This window comes from Prunus persica, chromosome G1 (assembly GCF_000346465.2).
Source record: "Prunus persica cultivar Lovell chromosome G1, Prunus_persica_NCBIv2, whole genome shotgun sequence".
Taxonomy (NCBI): domain Eukaryota; kingdom Viridiplantae; phylum Streptophyta; class Magnoliopsida; order Rosales; family Rosaceae; genus Prunus; species Prunus persica.
Genome location: NC_034009.1, coordinates 40764883 through 40791799, shown reverse-complemented (window position 1 = coordinate 40791799; position 26917 = coordinate 40764883). Strand labels below are relative to the sequence as shown.

General features: G+C 36.5%; 3 protein-coding genes across 6 annotated transcripts; 1 reads left to right on the top strand and 2 right to left on the bottom strand.

Annotated features, from left to right (window-relative positions):
* On the top strand, window positions 4610-6445 carry LOC18791775 (1-aminocyclopropane-1-carboxylate oxidase). The gene is given in 5 exon segments (XM_007223635.2): window positions 4610-4943; window positions 5098-5303; window positions 5538-5944; window positions 5947-5990; window positions 5993-6445. Coding segments are annotated over 5 exon segments (900 nt in total). The 5' UTR covers window positions 4610-4841; the 3' UTR covers window positions 6134-6445.
* On the bottom strand, window positions 6961-14125 carry LOC18793396 (NAD kinase 2, chloroplastic). Its single transcript, XM_020555764.1, has 8 exons — window positions 13346-14125; window positions 10033-11985; window positions 9207-9328; window positions 8984-9125; window positions 8670-8894; window positions 8382-8456; window positions 7943-8044; window positions 6961-7424 (listed from the first exon to the last, which is right to left on the bottom strand). Exons 1-8 carry the CDS (start codon window positions 13586-13588, stop codon window positions 7221-7223), a joined length of 3066 nt encoding a protein of 1021 aa, XP_020411353.1. The 5' UTR covers window positions 13589-14125; the 3' UTR covers window positions 6961-7220.
* LOC18793336 (DNA topoisomerase 2-binding protein 1) lies at window positions 14297-25990 on the bottom strand. 4 transcript variants are annotated; one of them, XM_020555766.1, is made up of 20 exons: window positions 25810-25990; window positions 25611-25684; window positions 22636-25439; window positions 21337-22435; window positions 21200-21242; window positions 20573-20694; window positions 20087-20194; window positions 19566-19710; window positions 19384-19475; window positions 18600-18693; window positions 17953-18448; window positions 17729-17871; window positions 17199-17557; window positions 16930-17097; window positions 16294-16584; window positions 15764-16174; window positions 15638-15682; window positions 15468-15553; window positions 14959-15049; window positions 14297-14717 (listed from the first exon to the last, which is right to left on the bottom strand). In XM_020555766.1, the coding sequence occupies exons 4-20, from the start codon at window positions 21514-21516 to the stop codon at window positions 14640-14642; spliced, it is 2952 nt and encodes a 983-aa protein (XP_020411355.1). In that variant the 5' UTR covers window positions 21517-22435; window positions 22636-25439; window positions 25611-25684; window positions 25810-25990; the 3' UTR covers window positions 14297-14639. The 4 variants fall into 4 exon arrangements, with proteins under 4 accessions (XP_020411355.1, XP_020411354.1, XP_020411356.1 ...); XM_020555765.1 differs by having other exon boundaries at window positions 21337-25119; XM_020555767.1 differs by having other exon boundaries at window positions 21337-22931.

Below are 26917 nucleotides of genomic sequence, written 5' to 3'. Positions count from 1 at the left end.
GGGTGCCTTGTGAGAGACAATTACTCAGCACCATGTGAGAGAGTCGACAGAGCTGATGAGAGGGCCTGGTACTGCTGAGACTTCTTGAAAAGGAAGGCAAAACCACAGAACAAATATTAATTTATTTGTTTAGACCACCATGGATGAATATTAATTACTCAATTCAATTGTCTCGAGGTACTTCTAAGCATAATCTCCGTTAGACAATGTTCTGGGGACATGTATTGAGTCACTTGGGTTATGGAACACCTGACACCCTCTTTCTTAAGGGAACAGTTTGTTTACGGTTAATCGGCATCAACTAATTTGGAAGTTACTTTTGGAGAATAAGTCGTTGTCAATCGTTAATGTATATCTAAGATTCTTTTTCACCATTGATGTATGTAGACTTATAATGAGATTTAGGGCGACTAAAAATCATTTATGCGTAAGTGGGCAATTATCATTAACATATATCCAATTGATTTGTTAATTTTGGGACATCATGAAGCCCCATTGTGGTGTTTACAAATATTTGACATTGCCAATGCAATAGTCGAAAATATTTAGTTGATACTCTCTAATTAAACCGTTGTTAGTTTCAATATGTTTTTTTTTTATACGGTTTCAATATGTTATGATTATGCATTAGATCATCAAGAGTAATTAAGCCAACCTGAGCGGCTAGGCTATAATTAGTAGGGAAATCCAACTTAAGCTAATCCTTGAAGAAGTTTAAGCCTTTAATTAAGTTAAAATGCACAAACTCCAATCCAATCTATCAGCCTTAAGTTGTGAAAAAAAATTAAGTAAATTCCAACTCCTAATTAATTAACATGATAATTTCCTAAATTTAGATCCTTATTAATTCTTGAGCACATTACAATCAAACTAAACTAATGTTCATCTTTTCGGTTTGTCAGTCAGATTTGCCAACTCTAATCATGCTTAGTGAGGGAGCTTAGGGATATTTTCTTGTTCTTTTTCTTTCTTTTAATCCTACTACCTTTCAATTTACACTTAAGCTCTTAATTAAAATTTTCAAGTACAGTTGACCTTTGACCTTCGTGCCCATGTTCTGTTCAACAAAGTTCGCAATATTAGGAGAGGTAGAAGATTGAAATGAATTCGCGTCTCTTCACTCTTCATCCTTATTAGAAGATTGAGATGTTTTAAATAAATCGAGTTCTATTTTTCTAAGGCAAGCATCTCCAATAGTCTGTTCAACAATTTTGGAATGCTAATCAGCACGGCTATATTGTTTTTGACACGTGTGTCGCCTTTTTGGATTGGGTATTTTTCAAAATCGTATAGCCGCTCGGCTATACTTGGGTATTTTTTATTTTTTTAAAAACTAGTATCGCCGGGCGGCTTTACTACAGTAATTTTTTTTAAATAGTATAGCAGCGCGGCTACTTGTTTTCACACGTCCGATCCTTTTTCCCCATATATAGTATATCCGGGCGGCTATACTCGTGCATTTTTTTGAAAAAATTAATATAGCCGCGCGGCTATACTCGGGCAATTTTTTTTTAAATAGTACAACCGAGCAGCCATACTCAAGTTTTTTTATAAATTAGTATAGCAGTACGGCTATACCGGTTTTCATAGGTGGCAACCAGCGCTTGGCGGGTCCTTTTTTATTTATAAATAGTATAGCCACACTATACTCGAGTAATTTTTTTTTCAATATTTGGCACGTGTTATTGGAATAATCGTTGTTAACTCTTTATTTTATATTTATGAAATCATGATTATGCCTATAAATACGTATCAAATATTGAGAACAATGATGAAGGTATACTTTGGGTTAAAATGGTAAAATACAAGTAAAATGAATACTTTTACTGCATATTTGACTTTGCATGACAAAAAAGTTTTCTATATTCAAATGTATCTAGTAGTTTGTTAATGAAGAGAGAAAAAAAAAAAAAAAAAAGGTCTGCCAAAGTTGATTAGGCTACATAGAGTAGGGAGATTACATCCTATGGGAAAGAGTAATATACTATACATCATAATAAACCCTAAAGTTTGGAATACCAATATTTATGTGACCCTTATTTTATTTGTTTTTATACTGATTTTATGTTAAAAGTCATTTGTTTCAAACAATAAAAATACTATCATATCATATGTAACATTACATGATGACCAAAAATTTGATAATATTTTTTAATGTTGGGTAGGTAGACCATATAGTTCGTGTCCATACGTATATAGACGGCCTTGCTGTCACATCTATATTCTGCAATTTTTTAGGGTTTTTCCCCATTAGGGAGGGAGAAACCACTCTCTGATTGGCAATTAATGGCTCCATATTAATTATTTCTCAATCCTAATCAAAATTCTGTGGTGGAGAAGAAAAATGCTACTAACTTTGATTTTCCAGCCCACATAGCACATGATATGGGGTCACACCACGTCATCACATGCTAGCATGCCCCAAGAGGAGACACTAATATTATATGGTCTGGAATACGTCTACGTGATATAATTCGTTCACGTATTATAATATGGGTCAACGAAATAGTTCATATATATTCCACTTTTAGGGTAGATGATCAATATAATGCCCACTTATATAATTATAACACGTGAATAAGTTATATCAAGCGATCGTACTATAGTGTCATGCTATAATTACTCCGCATAATTAACATTATTCAAATCCTTTTATGACCTAATTATAATTAAGCTAAGCTAGGTAGAGGATGGAAGCCCTATACGCAAGCCTCTCAAACCCTACCTAAGTTTTTTTTTTTTTTTTTTTTTTTTGGGATTTTGAAATCCTACTTAAGTTGGTGATGCCTCAATAATATGATATATGTGCATTATACACACACCGAAATGAATAATTAAGGACTCTTTTGATAATCATTTCAATTTTTTTTATTTTTTTTATTTTTTGTGCTAGAGTATAGAGGAAAAAGAGGAAGAATGGAAATGAGAATGAGAGTGAAGATGGAATTAAGGGGGGAGGAGGAAGGAAGGAGTAACAAAAGTGAAAACAAAAATTAAAAACTGAAATCTATTTGAATTTGTTTTCACTTCTGTTACGCTTCCCTCCTATCCTCTCTTTTCATCATCTATTTTGATCTCATCCTCACTCCCATTCTCACTCTCATTTTCCTCTATACTTAAACATAAAAAATGAAAACTAAAAACTAAAATTGAAATGGTTATCAAACCGATCGCTAAGATAAATAATTAATCAAGCTTGTCAACCAATCAAATGCCATACCATTATCCTAATTAAATCTCGACCTGCGTGATTCAACCTTCGGTTCCAGCGCATTTTCATAATTTTCTTAAAAAATAATAACATAAGAGCCAAACCATGCAACGTGGCACACACTACATCCCTGGAACCATCCACAATGCAATAATCAACCGTCCGATCCATGCAAAATTGACGCTGGTTTTGAAGTACTACAAAGTACAGCAATGACTCTATTCGTTTTACAAGATTGAGTTCTTGATCAGACGGCCATGATCATCTCTGTCCTCTGATATGTACCCTCAAATTCGGACAAGTGGAATCAAATCAGACGGTGGATCATATTCATATGTCCAGTGTAACCTACAGCACATAGGGTTTGAATTCCAGATCACTAACCCTACTAAAAAAAGTGTGCATGTTAAGCTTAAATATTTTTCTTTTCTTTTCCTTTCAGGTAAGAAGCATTATGATAATTTATAAATTAATTAAGTAATTAATCAATCCCACATACACACATATATAAATTATAATAATGGAGTTGACAAAGTTTTAATGTAATTAATTAACTATTTGGTGATGTTTGCTTTGTTTATAATGGTCATCGGCCTTGCCTTCCTTAACCCTCAAACTATGCCTGCAAATCAGTGTATTAGTTTAACCATGGAACTAACCACTCGTCATAAAAAAGCATGTACGTGTGAAAGCCAAAGGACCACAAGACATTGCGGGTTACTGTCAACATGATGAACCCTAGTCGGCAGAGATTTATGCTACAAGTAAAATAAGCTTAAAATAATTGTGGGATTAGTAATAATATATGGGGGAAAAAAGAGGGGGAATAATTTTGCACATGAAGGACATGCTATGATGCCACCATGGCTTGAGATTATTTGGAATCTATTATCTGGCAGGTGAATGAACTAGAACCATTTGATTTGAAGAATTCTTCTCTCATAGACATCCCATGCCCCATCACGGTGAAAATCAACTTGATCGACCTTGCTTAGCTTACCCATGATTAAAGAAAAGAAATAAGGGCTCACGTAAAACAAGTGAAATTTAATATGGATTGATAGTCGGAATGTTATATGTACTATATTTTTCACGTAATGAGACATGTATGTAAACAATGATGTGGTCAGTAAATGTAGTATAAATCAATCATATTAGATTGGTAAATTGTCAGTGCACGTTAAGATATCCAAATGGCAGCTAATTGATATGGACATGTCACATGTATATGCTTCATAATAAAAGGGAAATGGAATGAGGTGAATCACCTGAAAGAGTATGCTTATGTTGTGGGTTACCAGTAGGTACCTCACAAAGCATTGACCTTGGATCTAATTTTAAATGTAAAGCGTCACCGTCCCATACCTTACCCTAACGGCCACATTGGAAGAAACAAAGGGGAAATAATAAAATTAATAAAAAAAGGTTGACATATCCAACAGATGGCGGGAAACTTTGCTATAAATAGGCCTAATCACCCTCTCTTCTTCACCACCAGTGCAACTTAAGCTAATTAATTAAGCAAGCATTATACTCACACTACAGAAACCAACTCTCTCTCTCTCTCTCTCTCTCTCTCTCTCTCTCTCAACTACTTGTGCTAGCTTAATCTCTTGCTTTAATCAGATCCATGGCAATCCCAGTTATTGATTTCTCAAAGCTTGATGGTGAAGAAAGGGCCCAAACGTTGGCTCAGCTTGCTAATGGATGTGAGGAATGGGGCTTCTTCCAGGTACTGATTTAATTATTTCATCTTTTCTGCTTCAATATATATTTAGTGGCCAAAAATGTAATTTCAGCTCATTGCTTGTCATTCCATTGTTTTTATGTGTTTTTTTATCTCTATGCCAAGAGTGTTAATTGAGTGTTTTTTGTGTTTGTCACAGCTGGTGAACCATGGAATTTCAGATGAGCTTCTGGAGAGGGTAAAGAAGGTGAGCTCTGAGTGCTTTAAACTGGAAAGAGAGGAGGAATTCAAGAAGTCTGCACTTGTGAAGTCATTGAATGGCCAAAAGTTGGAGAACGTGGACTGGGAGGATGTCTTCACCCTCCTGGATGATAATGAATGGCCCTCGAAAACCCCTGGATTCAAGTAAGCAATGAAAATTATATATAATTAGTAAGCTGCATGCTCCAGAGAAAATGTTCTCTTGCCAGATATCTGACAAATATTATGTTGTTAAATTATCAATCTCAACGATAAGTTCGATATTGATAGCCTGACAACATAAAGTGTTAGACTATCTAGTCTCGTCTCCATAGCAATGTTCAATTTTATGCCCCGCTCCCTAATCTAGAATCTGATCACTACTTCTCTTATTGACAGGGAAACCATGACAGAGTACAGGACAGAACTGAAGAAACTAGCTGAGAGGATCATGGAAGTGATGGATGAGAACTTGGGCTTACCAAAGGGATACATCAAGAGAGCATTCAATGGTGGAGAAGAAGACAATGCCTTCTTTGGCACCAAGGTGAGCCACTACCCACCATGCCCTCAGCCAGAGTTGGTGACTGGTCTCCGAGCTCACACCGATGCCGGGGGTGTCATCTTACTCTTCCAAGATGACCAGGTGGGAGGCCTTCAAATCCTCAAAGATGGGCAATGGATAGATGTGCAGCCATTGCACAACTCTATTGTCATTAACACAGGGGACCAAATTGAGGTCCTGAGCAATGGCCTCTACAAGAGTGTTTGGCACCGGGTTTTAGCCACCACAACTGGAAACAGAAGATCATTGCTTCATTCTACAACCCATCACTCAAGGCCACCATAGCTCTGCACCACAACTGGTGGAGAAACCAAACCAAGAAGTGGATCAAGCATATCCCAAGTTTGTGTTTGGTGACTACCTCTCTATATATGCTGAGCAGAAGTTCCTCCCCAAGGAACCAAGGTTCCAATCTGTGAGGGCCGTGTGAGAAATTATAGGACTCATGTGGACAAAAAGAAAAAAGAATACTTCAGTTTCTCTCTCTTTCTTTTTTTCCTTTTTTTAATTTTATTTTTTTGGGGTGCTTAATTATAATTACTACATACTCGCTCATCTCTCACTCTTAACTAAAACTCTGTATGGGAGGAGAAAGCTGAAGTGGGTGTAAGTCTGTCTGCGCTTCATATTTCTCTATATCTTTCTTGTTATGTAATGCTGCTAATAGTGTGCTCCACTTGGGATGTGCTCTGTAAAATAGTAATATAATGGATTGCAATCTTAAATATTGCTGGTTATGGCATCTCTTTCTTTCCTTTTGTAGTTGGTGGTCACTTTATTACTTTATTGCCACACATAATTTTGTTTGATATTAATGTTGTTGGTTCCCTAACGGTGGTCTGCCCAATGGAAAGGGAGTGAGAAATCCTCCTCTTTGTAGTTTAGACTATCGCTTGTACTAAAAAAAAATTATTGTTGCTTCAATATAAGCAAAGCAACCCACAATACTTTTGTTAAAAAAGACCACCTACAAATTATTATCTTTTTCTCTTCTTATGTTTAGATGGTTCTTTGCAAATATGTTCTTAGCTGGGTCACAGCCTTGTGACAAAATCCACCAAACAAAGAAAAGAAGCAAGTCACCAAATACCAACAAAGTTATTAACCACAAGGCATGATAAATAAAAGCCTACCAGAGAGACCAATGAAATCATGCTAGGGAGGCCTTAAATTTTGATCACCTCAGAAAGGCTTTCCTCCCATAATTCTCGTACGAAAACAAATGTATCAGAAAACAGCAGTAAACAAAGAGAACTATGAAAATAAAGCATGGATCAATCGGATGCATCCATAAAAGAGTTTTAAGTATAATTTTATTGCTCTATACTGACAATCTACAGTTAAATCTTTCGACAAGAAAGGACAGAGTATACGTAAAATTCTACCCTCTTGTGGGAGCTATTGAGAAAGAGTATATTTACTCTCAGTTTGATTTCCTATAATCTACAATATGTACAATATTATACACTTGATCAACAACGAAGAGTGAAACAGGTTCCTTTCCAGTTTCAAATGTTTCAAAGGGCCTTTTGATCTAGCCTTTCGTTCCAATTTAGGCAACGAATCAAGCTTCGAAACCAATCACCTGTTTGGTCACGCTTGTTGACAGTCGGAAGTGGGTGTTGGCTCATAGATATTCTGACAGAGTCTCCTCTTGAGAGTTGCTGCCTTCTCTTTCCATCAAAAGAAACCCAGGCATTGCTTCGAGCATCCTCTGGAATCTGTCCAAACAAATGTGTTTTCTCTTGAATAAGAATTGGTTGCTAAAATTGTAAGAATAATCTCTTTTCCTCCGTGTGTGTGACGTAGAGCATGCGTTGTGTATGTAATAGGATGCATAGCTAACTAAATTAAATGTGGCAAAAAAAAATGCTTTCAATGCTTGACATGCATAGTAGAAAAGCTAACATATTCCAAATTCAGACTTAAATATTAGTTCTAGATGTTATTGGCCCTTGAAAACATGTTTACAATGTTCAGCGCCACATGGAGGAAAGAATGTGACTCCAGGACAAAATAAAACCACGTCCTTGAGGTGAGACCACAAGGACATTATATCTAAAGTGAATGGCATAAATAAATGGTGCACAAGACCAGCCAAACTTTTTTTAAAACAAAGTGACGTGTGGACACACAAAAAATGGGGGAAAGGTCAAAATCAAGGTTTTTAACTGAGAAATATTTATACCGCATAAAAAAAAATCCAAATTTAACTAGATACATGAGGAAAAGAATTCACCTTTAATTCAAGCTTTGCAGAATCTGGAAGTATAACTGGTCTAAATGAGAGGGAGTGTGGACAGATTGGTGTAAATAACATGCAAGGAACATTTGGATGCACCTGCAATTCATATTATCTGATGTTAGATGCACAATCTCCTGTTGACAAAGTCAACCGACAACAACCAGAGACAAAAAAAAGATTTAGAGAAGATGGCTACTTCTCAATGATAATAGACGGCTACCATATGAGTTTCCATTATCTGTATAGTAGGCACTGGTATTTTTGAAAAGATTATGTATATATGGCTGCAAATTACAAAGCATACGGGAAAAAAATCCTTCACTAAGAAACATCACCTCCAACAGAAACGAAAACCCAAGCCCTTGAATTTGCACATTGCTAGGTACTAAATTTTGTATTATGGTGACTTCAAAACTGAAGAGGAATTTCTTACCATGGAACCTCCAGCAGCAGTGGAGTATGCAGTACTTCCTGTAGGTGTGGCTATGATGACCCCATCACCTTGGACCTAAAAGATATGGTATTTGTAAATAGACAGCATGATGACATCATATAAGTTATTGGAACTCTCTCTGTGTTACATATAAGTACAGTCACGTCAGATGTAATCCACATGGTAAGAAAGCAAAGTCTAACTCATTTGCTGGGGTAAAGTTTAGGACATTACTAGAGCCTATTAAAATAATAATTTTATAAGATATGCAATAACTAACAACCTCACCTTCGTTATAAGCCGGTCTTGTTCATAACATTCAATCTTAGAAAGATACGGATTAGACCCTCGATCAACAACTATTTCATTCAAGACATCAAATACTTTCCCAGGCATTGCTCTACCATTTCGAAAAATTTCACACCTGAGCCGCATTCTAAGAGTTATATAAACACCATCACTTGTGTTATTCCCATGGATCACCTGCCTTAAGTCCTGCATATAGTCTTCAAACTGAATTCAAAAGTATAAGATGGGTTAGAGAAATGGAAATCTGTGAGAAAACATAAATCAACTACAAAAGACAAAATCAAAGAACTTACTGTATGCGAAGTCAAAAATCCAAGAGATCCAAGGTTAAATGATACAATTGGGGGAACAGCACCTTTAAATAGATTTGAAGCATGGAGTATAACCCCATCTCCTCCCAGGCATGCCACAAAATCAACCCTCTCATGCAGATCACTGAAGGCACAAGTAAGCAAATTTCCAATAAGGTCGTGAAATATAAACTATGTTGTCGAACTTTAGGTATAACTTCGGTACCTGGTATCTTGACTATAGAAGGTCTGAACAAATCCAAACCCTGGGATTCTAGCAAATATGTCATGCACTTCTGGTTCCACCAGAACATTCATTTTCTCTTGGTAATACATAAACGAGACAACCTACACATTGACACAGCAAAAGCTATCATTTTTCCAGCGAACAAACTCCCAAACAAAATAGTCAGAGATTTACAGTAACTCATGACATTATTAAGATATCTTCCAAAATATATATACGAGGCCCTTCCATTAAGGGGATCCCCATTTTTTGCAAAAATGGGAGTCCCTTGTGGGGCTCATTCCTCATTATAGTTTAATGATTTGAACCGTCTATTCTTTTTTGCTAAAAAGAAAAAAAGGGGATCCCTCTACATATATGTTATTGAATACAAAATTGCTTGAAAATACCTATTCCCCTTAACTTAGCCTTTTGTTTACACAAGTTCAAGTATTAGCATAGCATAAGTAACCCCTAATAATGAGTGAACTAACCCCTAATAATGAGTGAACTAACCCCATTTCCTAAGTTGTTCAAGATTCTCATTGTGGGACTAGCTGTGAAAATTTTGTATCTTTCCAGCTAACACTCTTTCTTATATCTATCCATACTCATTACTCTTTGATACAAACTCATTTATTCTTTTAAAGAAACAAAACTTTATCAAGAAAAGAAAAAAGAGATACAAGAAAAGACAGACAAGATTTCCAACTAAATAACAGAATTTAGAAACTCTGTTACTGACACCAATTCTGTTATCAAATCATATAATCAGTTAATAATATAATTCATAGTATTTCAAAACAAATACTAGATGCTTAAGTACCTCTTTAGCTTGTTCCATGAGTTCTTGCCCCAGCTTCTTCAACACTAGTACAGTCTTTGGTGTGGATTTCCACATTAGCATTTGTTGCTGGGTACTTGGATGAGTGAAGGCCAAGGAGGATTCTGTCACCTTCTCTCGGCTACAAGAGTATCCATCCGTTCGAACTAAAAACATCTCTGCTTTCTTTCTTGATTGTACCCTTACAACACCAGTTGCAGAAGCACACATATTTCCTTCAATTGACCCCAGGTCATCATCACCTGAAAGTAAATTGGCTCTACCATTACTCTTCCTATCCACCTTTACTTCTTTAGGTAAGACACTCTCATCGTAATTACTGCTCAGAGTAGTAGATACATTAGCTGTTGTTTGATCCCTTTCACCAAATCCATTCACAACTGGAAGAACGGAACCAGAACTAACTCTAGTAAAATGCGTCCCATTGCCAGAAGTAGAGGTCTGGACCTCTGGAGATAGATCTCTCCCATAAGGTGGCCCATGTGAATTTCCTACCTCCACAAGCTCTGGTGCTGAATCAGTACCAAGAATCCCACCTCTCCGCATTGTCTTAATATTCATAACTCTGGAAATTGGTAATGTCTCCAACCTTTTCAACTGATAATTAAAATAAGAGTTAGGTGAGATTTTTTTTCCCCCAAGAAACCCAGAGATTTCTTTTCTTGAAAATACATTACAAGGGGGAACCTGAGCATTCAGGGGGTCAACTTCCCTGCAAAAGTTCACCCTAGGTCCTTCCCCATTTTGATCCGGTTCTACTGATGACAAATCTTGGACAGACATAAGGTCATTATATGCCCCATTTAAGCTCTGATTTGTTTCGTCCCTATCCGGAGAAACTTCTCTGGGCAATACCCCATTTGAACCAATAATTGTGTCCAGTCCCTCTTGCAGCGACTCATTCTTTTCCAGTTGAAAACTTTTCTCAGAAGTGGAAAGCTCAAGCACTTTCCCTGCCCCATTTGTATCTCGTAGTACCACATCATTGAGAGCGGTCAACTGCTTGGAGACAAACTGCAAACCATAGCGAGTTGAGTACTGCCTCCATCTGGAGACCATGGCAGAAGTTCTGAGTGCTCCTTCCTTACTATGAAGATAGATAGGCTTTTTGCTGCAATCTGAGACCAAACGTGCAAAGTTCTTAACCTGCTCCATTGAAGGTGCCGTCCCAACTTCAACTGGAATTTTGACCATTTCAACTTTCCCAGATGCAATAGCATCATCTATGGCTGACTGATAAGCATTGTCTTTAACAGTCTCTGCCCTAAGATCAACAATAGTTTTATATCCTTTCTCCAGTAGCCACTTGAGACCTTCTTCTGTTACCTGGCCACCCCTCCAAAAAGCTACTTCTGAATCTACGGACCTACTGTCCTCTTTAGAAGAGGATATGTAAACAGGAGTCCAATTCGCAAAAAGAGTATGGCATGGATAATCCTCCCCGCGAGGAAAACCAGAATCATAACAGACATTCTTCAGTCTCTGAAGTTTCCTCCATACATCCAAGCTTCGATCATCACCAGGTATCAACCAGTTCTCAAGTGCAACATGCAAGCTCTCACAACACCTTTTCATCTCACTCCTGAAAATGGCAAGTGGAGGAAGCGTATCCTCCATTACACTCACATCTGCGAGGCGAAAGGAATTCATAATGGAGGATCTTCCAGAAATCACATCCTCCCTTCCTTTGTTCAACAGGGATATCATGCAACCAATCACAGAGACAATTTTATCCTCCAACAGCGGTTTTTCCTCAGATGGGAAATCATAATAAACACTACATTCACCTGTTACCGGATTGCATAATGTGTCCATTAATGCTGTATGAAGCCGTTCAGCACTTCTAAAGATTCGACAGTAAGCCTCAATTTCTGCAATATCTCCGGGAATAGGGCCAAGCCTAGGTGATTGTGTTGAATCATGAGGCTGAAAGGTCTTCAAGTTCAGTAGCAGTGTCAGTCTACTATATACAACTCATAAGGGTCGCCAATTTATTGAGTTTCCAGTAAAATAAGAGTTTTTCTATTTAAACCCCACACTTTTCTTTGTTCACCCTAATACTTAATCATTAAGCTTTTAAGTTTTATTATTATGTAAAAAGACAAAAAAGTCTTCCAACTTAATATTTAATCCTAATACATCTATACACACACCCCGACCACTCTTCATATTAAGTTCTAGAAAAACACAAAAACATAAACTCCTCTACACCTTATTGCCAAATTACTCTTTTCTTTCAATCCAAGAAACCTACTACACTCTCATCTTTTCTTCACAAACCCTAAATACAGTATGGAAATAGTGGCTTGTAGGTCGTCAATTGAGTTTGAAAACAGTGTTTTTATCTCTTTAAGTAATGTGAGATTGAGGTGAACTTAGAGTGGCGAGGGGCAAGATAGCGGGGTGTGGGGTGTGGGTTGTGAGTTGATGAGTTTTTTAATTCTTTTCCTTCTGTTGGGTGTGTATTTAGGGGTAGTTTGGGAAGCTAGTAGGGTTCTCTTAGAAATTGTGAAAATTTGAATTAGAAGTCGGGTGAACTTAGAATATGGGATGAAAAAAGAGAAGTGTGGGCATTCTAAAATAATTATACGCTTATTTATATGCACAACACCAATAAAAGAAGGTTATATATGCAGCACATAAGGTTCACCAAAAGTCACTGTCCTCAGAAAAATAATGTTCACCAACAGACATGCATGCTCTCTTCTGTCTACATAAACTGAGGGAAAGCTAAAACTGAAAGGGAAGAAAATGACTTTTCTCAAATGACAACAAATATTTCTTACCAATGAACTAAGAATGATACAATAAGTTTGGTTTCTGTAGACTGCAAATTCCAAAACCAAATTTTGACAGATTTCAGCTAGCACATAGCACCAAAAATTGCTAATAGATGCGCAAGCACTGATGATCAAAATAAATGCCCCAGCAGAGCATCCAGAGAAAGTGTGCACGCAAAAGGGTTTCTGGCATCCCATCCAAACTTCGAAAAAAATAATATTGATTCTATACACGAAATCTAACATAATTCTATCAATAAATTATCAAACCAATAGAAAATAATGTGACCATAATAATCAGCCAAACTTTGGTCAGCTCACAAAACACACTACAAAAAAGGAACCCAATTAAACCCATTTCAGTTTTAGCGCAATCTCAGTCTTGAACCAAAGAAAAGATGATGATCATCAAGTCTCTCCGTCACCAAATCAGTAATTCAACAAACACCACCATTCCAAATGACTGAAGAAAAAATAAAAGAGAGAGAATAAAGACTAGAGTAAGTAGGTACGACCTGAGAGTCCAAACCGAAGCTGAGAGCGAATGGCTTCGAAAGCTCCGCACTGAGAACGAACTTAAGCCGCCTTTTGAACCGCTCCTTCCTCTGGAACTCGAACCCGAACCCGAATCCGAAGAGGCTGGTGCTGGTGCCAGAGAACTGGCAAGGCTTAAAGGCGCAGAGATGCGAAGGTGACGAAGTACACCGATTCATGTCGACGACGATGGACAGCTGGCACCTGAGGCAACATGCCACCATATGAATTTTTCACTGCCCTCTCTCCCCCCCCCCTCTCTCTCTTCTTTTTTTTTCTTTTTTGGGTTTGTAAAAGTTGTTTGGATGACGAGAAAATAGAATCTGTTTTGGACAACAATATGTATGGCCGCAAAATGGCGGGTGGTATGTGTTCTTGATTTTTCTTTTCTTTTTTCACTTATTGAGGAATTTATTTATTTTGGTGAACTTATTAATCACTATATTGAGAAATTATCTTTTATTTATTTATTTTTTGGGGCAGTTTGGTGGGGATTGGTTGCGTTTTTGGATGTGCTTTATTTTGGAGCCTTCTTGGGACGGGATGGGATGAATTTATCAAGGAAGCAATCGTGCCCACATAATAATCATCCGCTATTTAATTTGAATATTATATCAACTATACTCAACTTTTTTATTTTTTTATAAATATAATCTCACATCGCTTAAGGTTGCATATGACATTGGACAATCAATTTTCACAATGGAAAATAATTAGTAGCTGTGATAATCTAAGTCCGCCGGTCTATTTTTTCTAAGTATTCTCTCAAATATCTTCTATGCAAAAGCCACTCAATGAAATGATTGTCATTTTGATGTGTTTTTGAAATACCTTGTGGGTTTTAATATTAAAACCGTTTCCAAATTGTCTATTTTTTTTGTTAAGGATGATTTTTGAATGAAAAATAGACGGTTAGAATTATTGAGCCACAATATGTAATAGACCCCGCAAAGAAGGGCACTCTTTTCACCAATTTTTATCTGGAGGTGCTGCTTAACAATAACTATCTGTATAGACAGTATATACAACTTGCATGTTACACATCCAGGCAGGCATGCACAATAGATACAGCTTGCTGTCAAAGCCTTATCTTGAAATCTTGCACCACTGCCCGCCAAGAATTGCTACTCTCGCATTTGCTCAAAGTAGCAGACAGGGTTTAATTATAAACTCTCAAACAAGCAATTGGTCTGTTGCCAAGCCGTAGAATGAAAAAATGTCTCGAAAATGAGATTTACCTTCACCCTTGTTTGAGGAGGGGACTGCACAAGTACTTCAAGCCAGGCTACTACGGGTTCGTACTCTGTCTATAAGCATTTGCCGGCCCGACAAATCTTCCTCATAGCCTACAACCTGCATTTTGTAGTTTGAGCACTATCATGAGGATGTAAAATGGGAAGGAATGGGGTTGAGGTACAGAAGCTTTCAGAATGTGTTAGAAGTGTATCAGCTTCACTAAAGTTGACAAAATTCTATTCCTCATTTAGTAAAGTAATAACACAACGTAGAATATTGATGACTTAGTGAGCATCAGATAAGCATTCATATTTAGACAGAGAAGAACCAACAAATGCAGTTGAGTAAGAGCTGAAACCTGAGACTCGGTCTGTGTTTCACTAAAGCCATCATACAAGCCAGCTTTTTGTTCTTCAGAAGGATAGTGGATGTCATCTTTTTTCCCAGCCCTAAAAGGAAAATAAGTTCAATATTTGAGTCCAAGAAGAGCAGAAAAAATGCAGAATTATCATCTTTGGAAGCAGGAAAATGTCACTAAGCACGTAACCAAGCCAGTATCATAAACCCCCTTCCCAGGACCAACAACAAATTCTTTATTATAGAAGCCCAGTTGCAAATTACTAAAAGGTTAACTAGTATTTTATGATGCAATTTTTTGTATGAATTTCCCACAACATTGAGTGGCTGGTGTCATAAACGCTAGTCAAAAGGAATCTCTATAAATCATTTATATGCTCAAAGCTTTATATGAGCCCTAGTAGCCCAGAGGGAGAGGGAGGGGCAAAGGGAAAGCTCATAATTCATAAGGCAGGAATGGAAATAGAACTTTCCCTTGGTTCCTGTATTTAACAGTCAAACATATGTCACCTGTTTAACCAGTGTCTCGATAATCCAATGACAGAGTGAGCATCAGAGTGGTCTTGACGAAGAGCCGAACACTCCGGTGAAAAAATCTGTTCAGCCATCAAGGAATGTAACTAATGCAAAAGGTTGGTAGTATAAAATAGAACTTATAGTGTCTGAGGGTAAAAGGATACACTGCTATCACACAAACTCCTCCCTGGTGACTTCTGATCATGAATCTAAAAAAACAAAAAGATATAAATGAAAAAACTGGTAAACTTGAAAGGCAACGTGAAAATTAAAGATCTGCGGCATTTTACCTTACTTGTCTGCTCCAACAAGTCCTCAATAGCAGAAGCTACATCAGGAACCACTTGAGAAACTTCACCAGAACTTTTTACTTTTCTGTCTCCAGTGGTACAGGCAGGAATACGTAAATGTACCCCAGACGAAAGTAGACCCTTTTCGCCATCATCTTCTGAAACCCTTGCCTTCTTATTGCAAAAACTTGGTTCGCTGGCCTCTTCCCTGAGGCTGTCATTTCTACTGCCAATGTTTTCTCCTGATGAGGTTCTCAGGTCTTGTGATTGACTTGGACACTCAGATGAATTGCCTGCAGATATCATTTGAACGGCTTGTGTAGGATACTGACTCATAGTACACAGCCCTGCCTCTCGATCTTCAGCAGTGACTTTTTTTGGATAAAATTGGTCAAGAGCAACGACTTTATTCTGCCAGACATTGAAGAGTTAAGACAACGATTTGATATCTTAACAGTAAATGGTCCAAATAAATTCCCACATGTACATGTGTTCATACTCATTTACTCAAGACAATATCAAGGACATACCTTCTTCACACACTCATATACCCACTCAGCTGTAATTGGGTGTATCCCCTTTATACAAGCAGCCTGATACTTTGGTCCATTGGTAAACTTGCATAGTAAATGGGTAACCTTCTTTGTCAGCTTTTCCCCAAATTTAGCTCCAAGTACAAAACACAAATTTCTTAGTAACAGTCTGTCTTTCTCTTCATATTGCGAAACACAAAACCGAAAGTTTTCAAATCCAGGCAAAGGAATCCGGCAGGGAAGTGGAGCATATAGAATGTGACTACTAACATCCAGCAAGCAACCATCCTTCAAAATTGTTTTGATCTCATCAGCATTTGCAAGGAGCAGAGTACATATTTTATTTCACTAAGTCAAGAAATAATCAAATTATGGCATACTGATATCAAATGGAACAGAAAGTGGAGTAAAGCAAGGAAGACCAAAGATGGGTCCAAAATCAATCGACCATGTATGCATATAATTTTTGTTTTTATGATGTGTGTATATATGTACTCAATTTCCAGTCATCTCACTGCATGTGGAAGAATAGTGTTTCATACAATTTCCCAACATATGATCCTGCAACCATAAAGAAAAAACAAAGTAGTCGACACTGAACGAGAAAATGCATTTATGAATTACACAATATACCTCCAAACAAGACCGGATCCAGTGACTTGATACATATGTAGTTTGAGCAACATCCACAGAACTAGTTATCACACCATGACACTCAATAGTGAAGTGTACTTTCTGTTTTAAATCACCATCAACTACATCTCCTCCTCCTTGATTTACCCATTGAATGATATCACCTCTCTGGCAGTTGAAATCCAAATATTACACACACACACCCAAAAAAAAACATAATTGGAAATAATGATGATTGTGCTAGTAAAGTCTGCATTTAAAGAAATTACCCTATCTTCAGGAAAGGAATTTGAAAAGCAAAATAATCTCCCCTTAAAGACAGATGATTCCTTGCCATTTTGAACACTTGAATCATATTGCATCATCAGTCGACCGTCAATTGTATTGTTTAACTGAACCTTACTTTTGCCATTTATGACAGGTAGTTTACTCCATTTAGATGGTCCAACAGCTGCTTCCATGGATTTGTCACCTTTCATGTTAATTTCTGGTTTCTTTTCTCTCTTTTTCTCCAACGATCCCATTCCAGTTGCAGCACTCGTATTCCCATGTAACTGATCAGAAGGTATGCTTAGATGAGTGGTAGAGATTGTACCTTGAATCGTGCTAGTCATACCTATCAGTGCTCCTGGTGAAAAAGAAGGGATCAAAGTCAATTAGGATGTCTGCTTGGGAAGAAGATAAACAGAAACAACTTACATATCTGAAAAGATATGATGACAGCTAAAAGCTACAATTCCAATACAATGGCACGGAGTTTATATATGCTCAGCTTGAACAAATACAACTAATTAAGAACCTTCAGGCAGAACTAGATCATAGGCAATGTGCTTTGGGAGAACAGGGATCTCCTTTTTCTCACGATCACAGTCATCAAGCCAGGTAGTTCTAACAACATGAATTACGCCTAAAGCAGCAAAACCCCTCACTTCTTTCTTTTGGCTGGGAAATTATAAAAGCATGTCAGAGATCAAAACAACAAAGCAATAATTATGTCTTTACCACCCCCGAAAAAGGACTTACATTTCTGAAGGAGTTCCAACTACTATGTGTGTCAATTTATCATTGAATGACATGTATCGGGAACCCCCACCTCTGCGAATCATATTAACCAACCTACGCATTTCAGAAACCTTAAAGCCAACAAGAGATATTCTACATTCTGACAAGTACAGGTCATTGTCTTCAGACTGAGAATCATCAGCAACGCAACCATCAAGGTAAGCTTCACTTTTGGACTCCAAGGGAGGTGCTTTACTATCCTCATTTTTCACAACATGAGGAGCATGAGAAAACATAGTGGTCATGTTTTGTGAGACAGTAGCTTCTAAATCAGAATCCATGGTCCCAGAACAAGGAGCAGCTGTCAAATTTGAATCTGCAACCACCGATGGTGGCACAGATTGCAAGTTCCCACTACTGCTCCTTTGGCTATTCTGCAAAGTAAAGCAACCCCTTACACTTTTATTTGAAGATATAGAACCACCTTGAACAGGATAGGAGTCCTCATTAAGACAAGCTATTCATCCAAAAAAAAAGTGGGGGAGACAGTGAGAGAGATGATTCCAAGGTCAGGCATATAGCAGAAAATCCTTGACAGGAGATGGAAGAAAATATAAAGTGAAATTCTATAAATTCAAAGATGACCATAAGCTATAGCAAAACCTTACCTCTTCTAGAAATAGATTGATCAAACCATTTCCGAGTTACAATACGAATATGGCCCCATCTTTGTGCAACCTTGTATTTGTCACCTTCTGGAACTTAGAAACAGTCAAGAATACCAATGCATATAGACCTTCAATAACACATCAATCTTGAAGTTTAAACCGAATGCAGGCTTAAAAGGAAAGATATTCATCAATGGATTGCAATAAATAAGTGCACACGCATATATAACTAACCACTGACCAGAACCGAAACATCAAAAAGGAACAGCCAAAAAAAACTGTTCATGCAACCGTATTTTCCACATCAAGGGAGTGAAAGCAGAAGCAGCAATGCATCAAGATTTGTTATATTCAACACTTTTGAACCCACCCAGTTAAAGAAGTATGCCAAAAAAATCTTTATAATAGGCTTATTCATAAGGTAAATTAATTTAGAAGGCAAACTTTAGGAATGCGTGGATGATGTTGCTCAAAAACTTCATTTTACAGAAATCACACAAATAAATAGGAAAGAACTGAACACAGAAATGAGAAAAGGTCTCTGTACACTCTTAGAAGCCAAAGGTAGGGTTGGTGTGATCATTCAGGAAAGATTGCAGCTATGATGAGCAAAAGTCTAGATTTATAGGAGACTGAATATATGATCTTATACCGCACACAAAACATAAATATTTCAAGGTTTGCTTCATTAAGTTGAAGTCTGCTTGTGTTATGCAGGTCTGACATAGAAAAGTACACATATGATTCCAATTCCTTGCTTATCTTAAGAATCATAAAAGGATATATCAGAAATTAAATGCGTGCACTTCTTTGTAAGTTCAGCAGAATACTTTCCACCATTTTCTGTGATAAGCTTTTCAATCTCCTTTCGTTCATCTGAAAGAGACAAGCACATTTAGCCAAGTATTTAAGATAAATAAAATAAAACCTTCTTACACAGGACCAATAGATAGCTAACTTCAGAACCTGCTGGAATTCTGGTTACAGAGATCATCAAACCAGAAAAAGGAAGAACCCTAAAGGAGTCTTGAGGAACATTACGATGCTCATTCCAGCACTGAGATAACCAATTAATAGTGACAATCGGCTTCTTTAATGTATTCAAGGCCCACTGCATAAAAAGAACTAATTCAGTAACTATATCTCAAAAACATAAGAAATCTGCCATAACCAACCTTTCCAAAAATTACCTTCCCAGGTATAGTCTGAGTGATCATCACACAAATATGCAAATTCCTCATTTTCATAAGAATTGCTAACTCTAAAGTGATTGCAAGAGAACTCACCATCATTGAGTTCCAGTTAGAAGTGATTCAGTTACAAGAAGAGTTAAATTATATAACATTGTATAGTGCGACTTGGTAAATGTGTTAAGTTTTTTTATTAGCTAAAATATACCAAAATATCAAATTCCGAGATGACTGACATAGAAATAAATCATAAGGCATTGAATTTTGAAAAGAGAGAGAGAAATTAAAGTAACTAGCCTTGTATTTTCCAGCCAAGACATTTTTCACAATAACAAAGTTAACATCCAAAGATGCTTTAGCATGCAAAACTCCCCCCATTGCTGTTACTAACTTCTCTATCTTAGCCTGCAACACAATAATAAGCATTAAAATATCAATAATGAGAGAGAGAACGAGAGAAAGGTCAGTCACTACAAGTAACCAGAAGATTTTTTAGTAAAATTGTTCATGCTGAGTACAAAATAAATAGGACTGAAGATCAACAATATAGAACATAAGAATGCATATTTTAAGATAGTAACAACAGAAGACAATTCAGAAAGGTAAGATGGATAACAAACTTTATCAAATGGAACTAGCAAACACAGATGATTTTGCTGTTGGACTTGGAAACTACAATTGCTGATGTACCTCAATCAAGAAATTTTCAAATAAGTAATCTAGATACATAACATACAGTTAGAGTTTATCAAAGCCAGACTATCAACGATGGAGGTACAATACCTTTTCGTCACCCTCAAAACCAGAGGCAAGTACTTTGAAACCATCCATTGCAAGGCAACAAGTAAACCCTTGTTTAGGCAGAGCCCTGTGCTGGTTTGCACAAGAAAACACGCATTGAGGGCCTGCCCAACATCAGAAACACGTATCCAAGTGAGCAACACTTCACAAGGAAGAAATTGAATTAAAAATTCCAGTGGTCGACCATTCATACCATCAAAATCACAACTTCTTAAGTGAGTAAGTTCAAATGGTTCATGATTTAACTGATACCCTATTGAGGTTCGACTTAATTGTTCACTTTGGCAGGCCAATACCAACTATAGGCTGCTAAACTACAAAATTGTACTATAAAAAAAACATGGAAACATTTCATGATATTTGCCCTCTATATCGCTTTTAATCATTCTTTTAATTACTCATAATCATTATGTTATCAAGCAAATTGCCAAAAACCCAATTTGCCACTTCGCTACAAACAACAACAAAATTATGGAACCCTAGTTCCTGTTTTTTTTTTTTTTTTGGGTCGAAAACCCTAGTTCCTGTTTAACAGAAGTGAAAAGCAAACACAGAATTTCCGAAGCACAACAAACTCAAGAAAATCAGCCAAATTCGGGAGAAACATACCGAGCAAATTACAGCCCTTGGCTCTAAGATCCTCAAACTTTTCCTGAAAACAAATATATAAAAAATCAGAACCAAGAAATGAAAAACGAAGCGAAATATAAAACAAAAATTTCAGGTGGCGGGAGTTGAGACGAGACGTGATCGGAGGAAGCGATGACGTGGTAGTCGTCCGGCCCGGTTCGCGAGGGGTCGCAACAGAGGAAGACATTGGCTCCATTGAGCTTGAGAGCGTCGTGAAGGGCGTCGAAGATCTCGGGCGGGACCAGGTTCCGCGACATGAAGACATTGGCTCCCTTAAACGTCGTCGTCTTCAGCATCTTGGGCGACGCCGGAGACGTTGAAAAATTAATATGGAATTTTAGAGAGAGTGAGAGAATTGAGTAAAATCAGTGAATTTAGGTTTTGAATTTTGAGAGCCTCTGAATTGGGGAGGGGAAAGAGAAGAAGAGGGAAAAGGAAAATAAAAAGGCGGGAAGGGTTTAATGCAGCCGTTGCCGTTGGATGATTGCTAGATACTGACGCAACGTTGTCGTTTTGCTGTACGGCTTACAATCTACAGTTTCTCTTTTTTTTTTTTAACTTTTTTTTTCAGTACAGTAGTGGCCCTGAAGGCCGAAGGCCCAAAGAACACAGGCCTAAACGGGTACGGGTTTGGGCCTAACAACCCGACCCAGATCATCCATCAGTAACCTACAATCAAGCTTTCACAAGAACTGCTCTCTGTTTTCAGATGAAAATTTTAATTAAGGAAAGAAATGAACAGTCAACAATAATTCTATCAAAACAAGGTAAAGCCTTCATATAACTCAAACAGAACTGGATATTAGAAATTTCAAAATGAGCATATTTCCACCATCAAGGGCTGAATTCATAAATTCATTCACTAGCTAGTACTAGCAACAGAAGAAGAATCCCGGCAAAAGTTTAATAACATTGTCTGAAAATAAAATAAAATATAATATAAACATCAATGATGAAAACACATGCTTGGTCACACTGTTCAAAATCAGAAAACATCAACAAAACCAGCAAAAGTTTAATCCCTTGGTGCTTCAAGACCAAAAATTCTCCAAGTTCCAACCCATGCTGCTCCACAAGTTCTTTCCAACCACCACCTTCGAAGTAAAGCAATCCATCCCCATGCTTACGAACTTTAATAGGCCAATATCCCTGACAGCTTTTCAGAAGTGCTTCATTCTTTTCATGGAGACTTCTAGAAAACACTACTGGAATTGACTGTTGCAGAACAAAATAATAATAATTAGGATACATTTCCTAATCTTCAATTTGACATGAAAGCTTAAATAATTGACATTTCTGTTAAAATGGATGGATAAACAGTTAGATTTATCGGAATTCCAAGTGCAACTATCAAATGCAGAACTACAGAAAACATGATGCAAATTCTACTGCATCTGCACTCTATAATCACATACCTATTATACTGATCCACTAAAACTGAAGATGAATTCATAGTTGAACTCAACAATATATTTTCAATCAAAACATTAAAATCTCTGTCAAAACCACCAGAACACAATTTATTTAAGCATTATGTTAAGCTGCAAATCAATTCATACGTAAGAAATCAGTAGTATGCATTATTGATAACTCAACACGAGAAGACATATTTAATGGAACAGCTGCAAATTAACCTTTTACTCCCACTGGTTGATTGAATCAAAAGTCTTGTAGATGCCCATTCGAGATACCAATCTTTTGAACACTCGCACTGGCAAAAAATTTAGTTGGAGATTGATTGTGTGCCAATATTTTCAATATCAATACTGTCTGCATAGTGTTAGTAACTATAGTAGTTTGATTTGCACTTTTCCAAATACAATGTGCCAAACATATGTTTGAAACCAAAAACATATTAACATATTAATAACTGCATGCATCTTTATTCGACTGCAAAACTTAAACACAAATTTAATTTCCTAGACAAATATCCATACTTTGTAAAACAAGATCAGTAGCTAAGAAACTAAATAGCCTGCCATCAAAACAAATGATTGAAATTTTATTGGAAACAAAAGTGAGAAGCATAAAAATAATAATAAGGCCATGAGTGTAAAGCCCAAAATTTATTTCTTACATCACTTCTCCCACTTGGGCAAACACTCACTACTTTGCTGCTTCAAAACAGAGCACCAAAATATTTATGCTGGTTAAATAACTTGTAAACATAATAGCTGGTAAACACTTTGATAAGGTGATATAAAACAATTTTCCAGATATACTACTGATGTAGTTCATAGTAAAAACCATAGGTGCACAACAAAAAACAACAACAAAACTACCAAAGAAAGTTTCCAGCAATGACGTCTACTTACTTGAAAAATTATCGTAATTAATTTATAAGTCTGATTAACACAACTTTACATAGAATCAAACTAGGGACACTAATCTTTACAAAACAAAAATGTGGAGTCGTTTTATCTCCAATTAATAGTCCAAAATGGCCTCCAAAGTCACTCATGAAATCTGCCGGCACATACTTTCTCCTGAACATAGATTACTTAAAAATACACAATAAATAAAATTATTATCCAATCATTTCAGTATATAAGAAGACATCTATATGTTCAACATATCAAAAATTCAAGTCATTTCATGATTTGTAGATGAGTCATTCATCAATATTGAATATAATACAAAATCTGTCAGGAAAATTTCTTTTCAACTGTCTCAACTTTATAAATTTCCATAAATTCAATTATTAACAGGTTTTCATGAAATCAGTGCCTAAAGAAACATGAGAAAGTCTACTTTATCACCTAATTTTATAATGAATTAATTCGAATTACGACAATATCCAAACAGACATCATAGTAGAATAGTTCAAAACTGAAGAAGTGAACATAAAAATTAATGAATACTAACATGTACCTACAATCTAATCTTAGGATGAAGATAATATAGTCCAAATAAGTGCTGCTTATATGATTATCCTTCTCCTTAGAGCATTAAATTGAAAATTAAAACCAATATATACAGTGTCTTAGAAATCCTAGTCTATAAAATTCATGCAAAATAAACATTAGGTGCTAGCCTTGAAGGTTTTAAAGCATAACTATTTGAATTTCTAAAACACTGATCCAGAAATTATTAAAAAAAGAAACGTGTATGCATTACTCTTCCCCAATTTCAACTTTATTTCACTATCATGTAAAATCAAGGGCAAGATAAGAGTTGGACCAAAACAAGGAGTTGAAAGGAATGTGTACCATAAACATGATGCACACAGTGGAAAAGGCAGCAGTACAATCATATGACCAAGGAGATTTTTCTTGTTAACAAAATCAAGTTGTAGGGTTTCATTTATTTAATTATTTATTATCCTATGATAAATAATTTACCAAGACAGCAAAATGATCTAATTGTCTGATGTCAAAAACATAGAACACACACAAGTGCATACATAATTGCATGATCATTGCACAAAACAGAATATCAAAAACAACACCCACACCTTTAGGCAGAAAGCAACATCAAAGACATTGAATCCTTTTACTGTAATACATTAACGATGAGTTGGACCGGATAATGGTAAATTTCTTTTGAGAAACTAATTCATCTATCAATAACTTAAGGTTATAATTTTTGGCTTATGAAACTTATTAAGTTAATCACTTTGATGAGAAACTAACAACCTCCATTCAAATTTAGCCAAATTATCAGGATTATAAAAAGATGTACAGTTGAAATTAAGAGTTCGTTGTATCTGCTGTATCTGAAGGCAGTCACACCCCTGCATGCATTGTTTTGGTCCTACTTTATGGTTCTTACAAACCTCTGAATGTCCCATTAAGAAGCCCTTATGCTAAGTTAAAGAACTAAGCAGTTTTATTTCCTTGTGGTCATTTGCAAGTAGTGACACCTCATAAGAGCTCAACACCACCAAAGAATCATAGACGCTGAAAACAAGAGCTCAATATTCATAATCTGAATTCTGAAATTTAGAACAACAATGCATGAACAATATCATTACTGATTCAAACACGTCAGAAAAACAAAATTCATGGAAGTGATACCGGAAACTGCAGAGTCTGGAGACGGAGAAGTACGATTCACATATATTTACAAGTTTGCTTAATAGGTTTTGACATTCTCCCACTTGAGTATCAAATGAATACAACGTGACAATGAATAGAACTAAAATAACAGTGATCACTGAGTCCAACTTAAACTAGGATGAGCTCCTTGTAACAACTGTCAAAACTGGCCAAATGCAGAACTACAGAAAACATGTTGCAGACCACATGTTGTATACCTATTATACTGATCCACTAAAATTGAAGATGAATTCATAGTTGAACTCAACAATATATTTTCAATCAAAACATTAAGTCACATAGAGAGAGAGAGAGAGAGAGAGAGAGAGAGAGAGAGAGAGAGAGAGGCATACAAGTTTTTCATGGAGCCCAGGAGCCAAAAACTTTATAAACTTTCTGGGAGGTGGAGTTAACCCAGCCATGAACCCTAAATGACCAAATGAGTGAAGAAATGGAATGGAAACGAAAATATGAGTAGATTTTCTTTGTATTCAGTTCAGACCAAACAAAAAAAAAAGAGGAGCTTTAGCATTTAGGGTTTTGTTGCCTTACCAGCTGAGGCTGAGGTTATAAATATATAAGGGTGAAAGGGCCAATAGCAGTGCTCCAACGCAGCACTGGGTCGCAGAGAATTGGTGGCGATGCCATTGATGGCATTGGCTGGAGCTTGTACAGTGAGCTCGGACTGTTCAGACACAACGCGGGAAGCTCTCGCGTCATTCTCTGCTCTGCTGCGTCTCTGTGTCTAACGGATATAATAATAATAATAAATATATGATGGGCTGAACCAGAGAAATTGGGCCTTCTTCGAGATGGGCTTGGTTTCAATGAGAAAAGGCCCTCCCTCCCTTTCTTAATTAATTTCATTCTAATTTCATATTTTTATTCGTTTATATAATTTATCTTCGACTGTTTTGCTCATGTCACTTTATCTTTTTTAGTTGATAGTCTTTTCAAGAAAGCTATAGGTTTTTTTTTTAAGAGTAAATTAGTACTTGTCAGTAATTTGACTTATTCCTCACTTTAGTTTATGTCGTTTCAATTTGGGCAAGTTTAGTAGTTTCAATTTGAGAAATTTTTGTCTCGTATTTTAGTTTGGCTTGCAATCAAACTAAATTTTGTGGGACTTAATTACTAAAACAAAACTAAATGACTACAATTACCAGAATTGAAATGACGAGAACCTAAGGTCCCGTTTGGTTCATTGAATGAATTTGAGGGGAAATCATTTCCCAGGGAATGGGAATGAAAGATTCATTTCCCATGTTTGGTAATATTGGGAAAGTAACCGGAAGATTTCACTTTGTTTCCTTTCCCATGTTTATTTTGAGTAGGAATGGAAAACAAAGTTTGTATAATTTTCCAATTATACTCATATTAAATCAAATAAAAAAAAGAATGCATTTAATGATAAGCTGTAATTATAAATTGTTCATAGAGACAAAATAGTCATGAAAATTGTGCATTAAATGTTGGCTCATTTTCCCAAACTTTCCCATGAGGAGGAAAAACAAAACCCAAGTTAAGAGGAGGGCTTCATTTTCTCCCCCTACTTTCCTATGTGCCAGACAACCATTTCCTATGCCTGGACTTACAGGACCTAAGTGAAAATGAGAAACTTTCAAGACCAAAAATAAAAGTCTATAGCCTGTGGGGTTAC

What these genes read in the sequence shown, in the direction of transcription:
- LOC18793396 (XM_020555764.1), bottom strand. Translation starts at nt 13,588, where the DNA reads ATGGTGGCATGTTGCCTCAGGTGCCAGCTGTCCATCGTCGTCGACATG. An exon ending in TCATGGAACAAGCTAAAGAG is followed by an intron (nt 9,329 to 10,032) that starts GTACTTAAGCAT and finishes GTCAATGTGTAG; the next exon opens with GTTGTCTCGTTTATGTATTA. An exon ending in TTCTATAGTCAAGATACCAG is followed by an intron (nt 9,126 to 9,206) that starts GTACCGAAGTTA and finishes TTGTGCCTTCAG; the next exon opens with TGATCTGCATGAGAGGGTTG.
- LOC18793336 (XM_020555766.1), bottom strand. Translation starts at nt 21,516, where the DNA reads ATGCTGAAGACGACGACGTTTAAGGGAGCCAATGTCTTCATGTCGCGG. An exon ending in GTTGGAACTCCTTCAGAAAT is followed by an intron (nt 17,872 to 17,952) that starts GTAAGTCCTTTT and finishes ATAATTTCCCAG; the next exon opens with CCAAAAGAAAGAAGTGAGGG. An exon ending in TGATCTAGTTCTGCCTGAAG is followed by an intron (nt 17,558 to 17,728) that starts GTTCTTAATTAG and finishes CTTTTTCACCAG; the next exon opens with GAGCACTGATAGGTATGACT.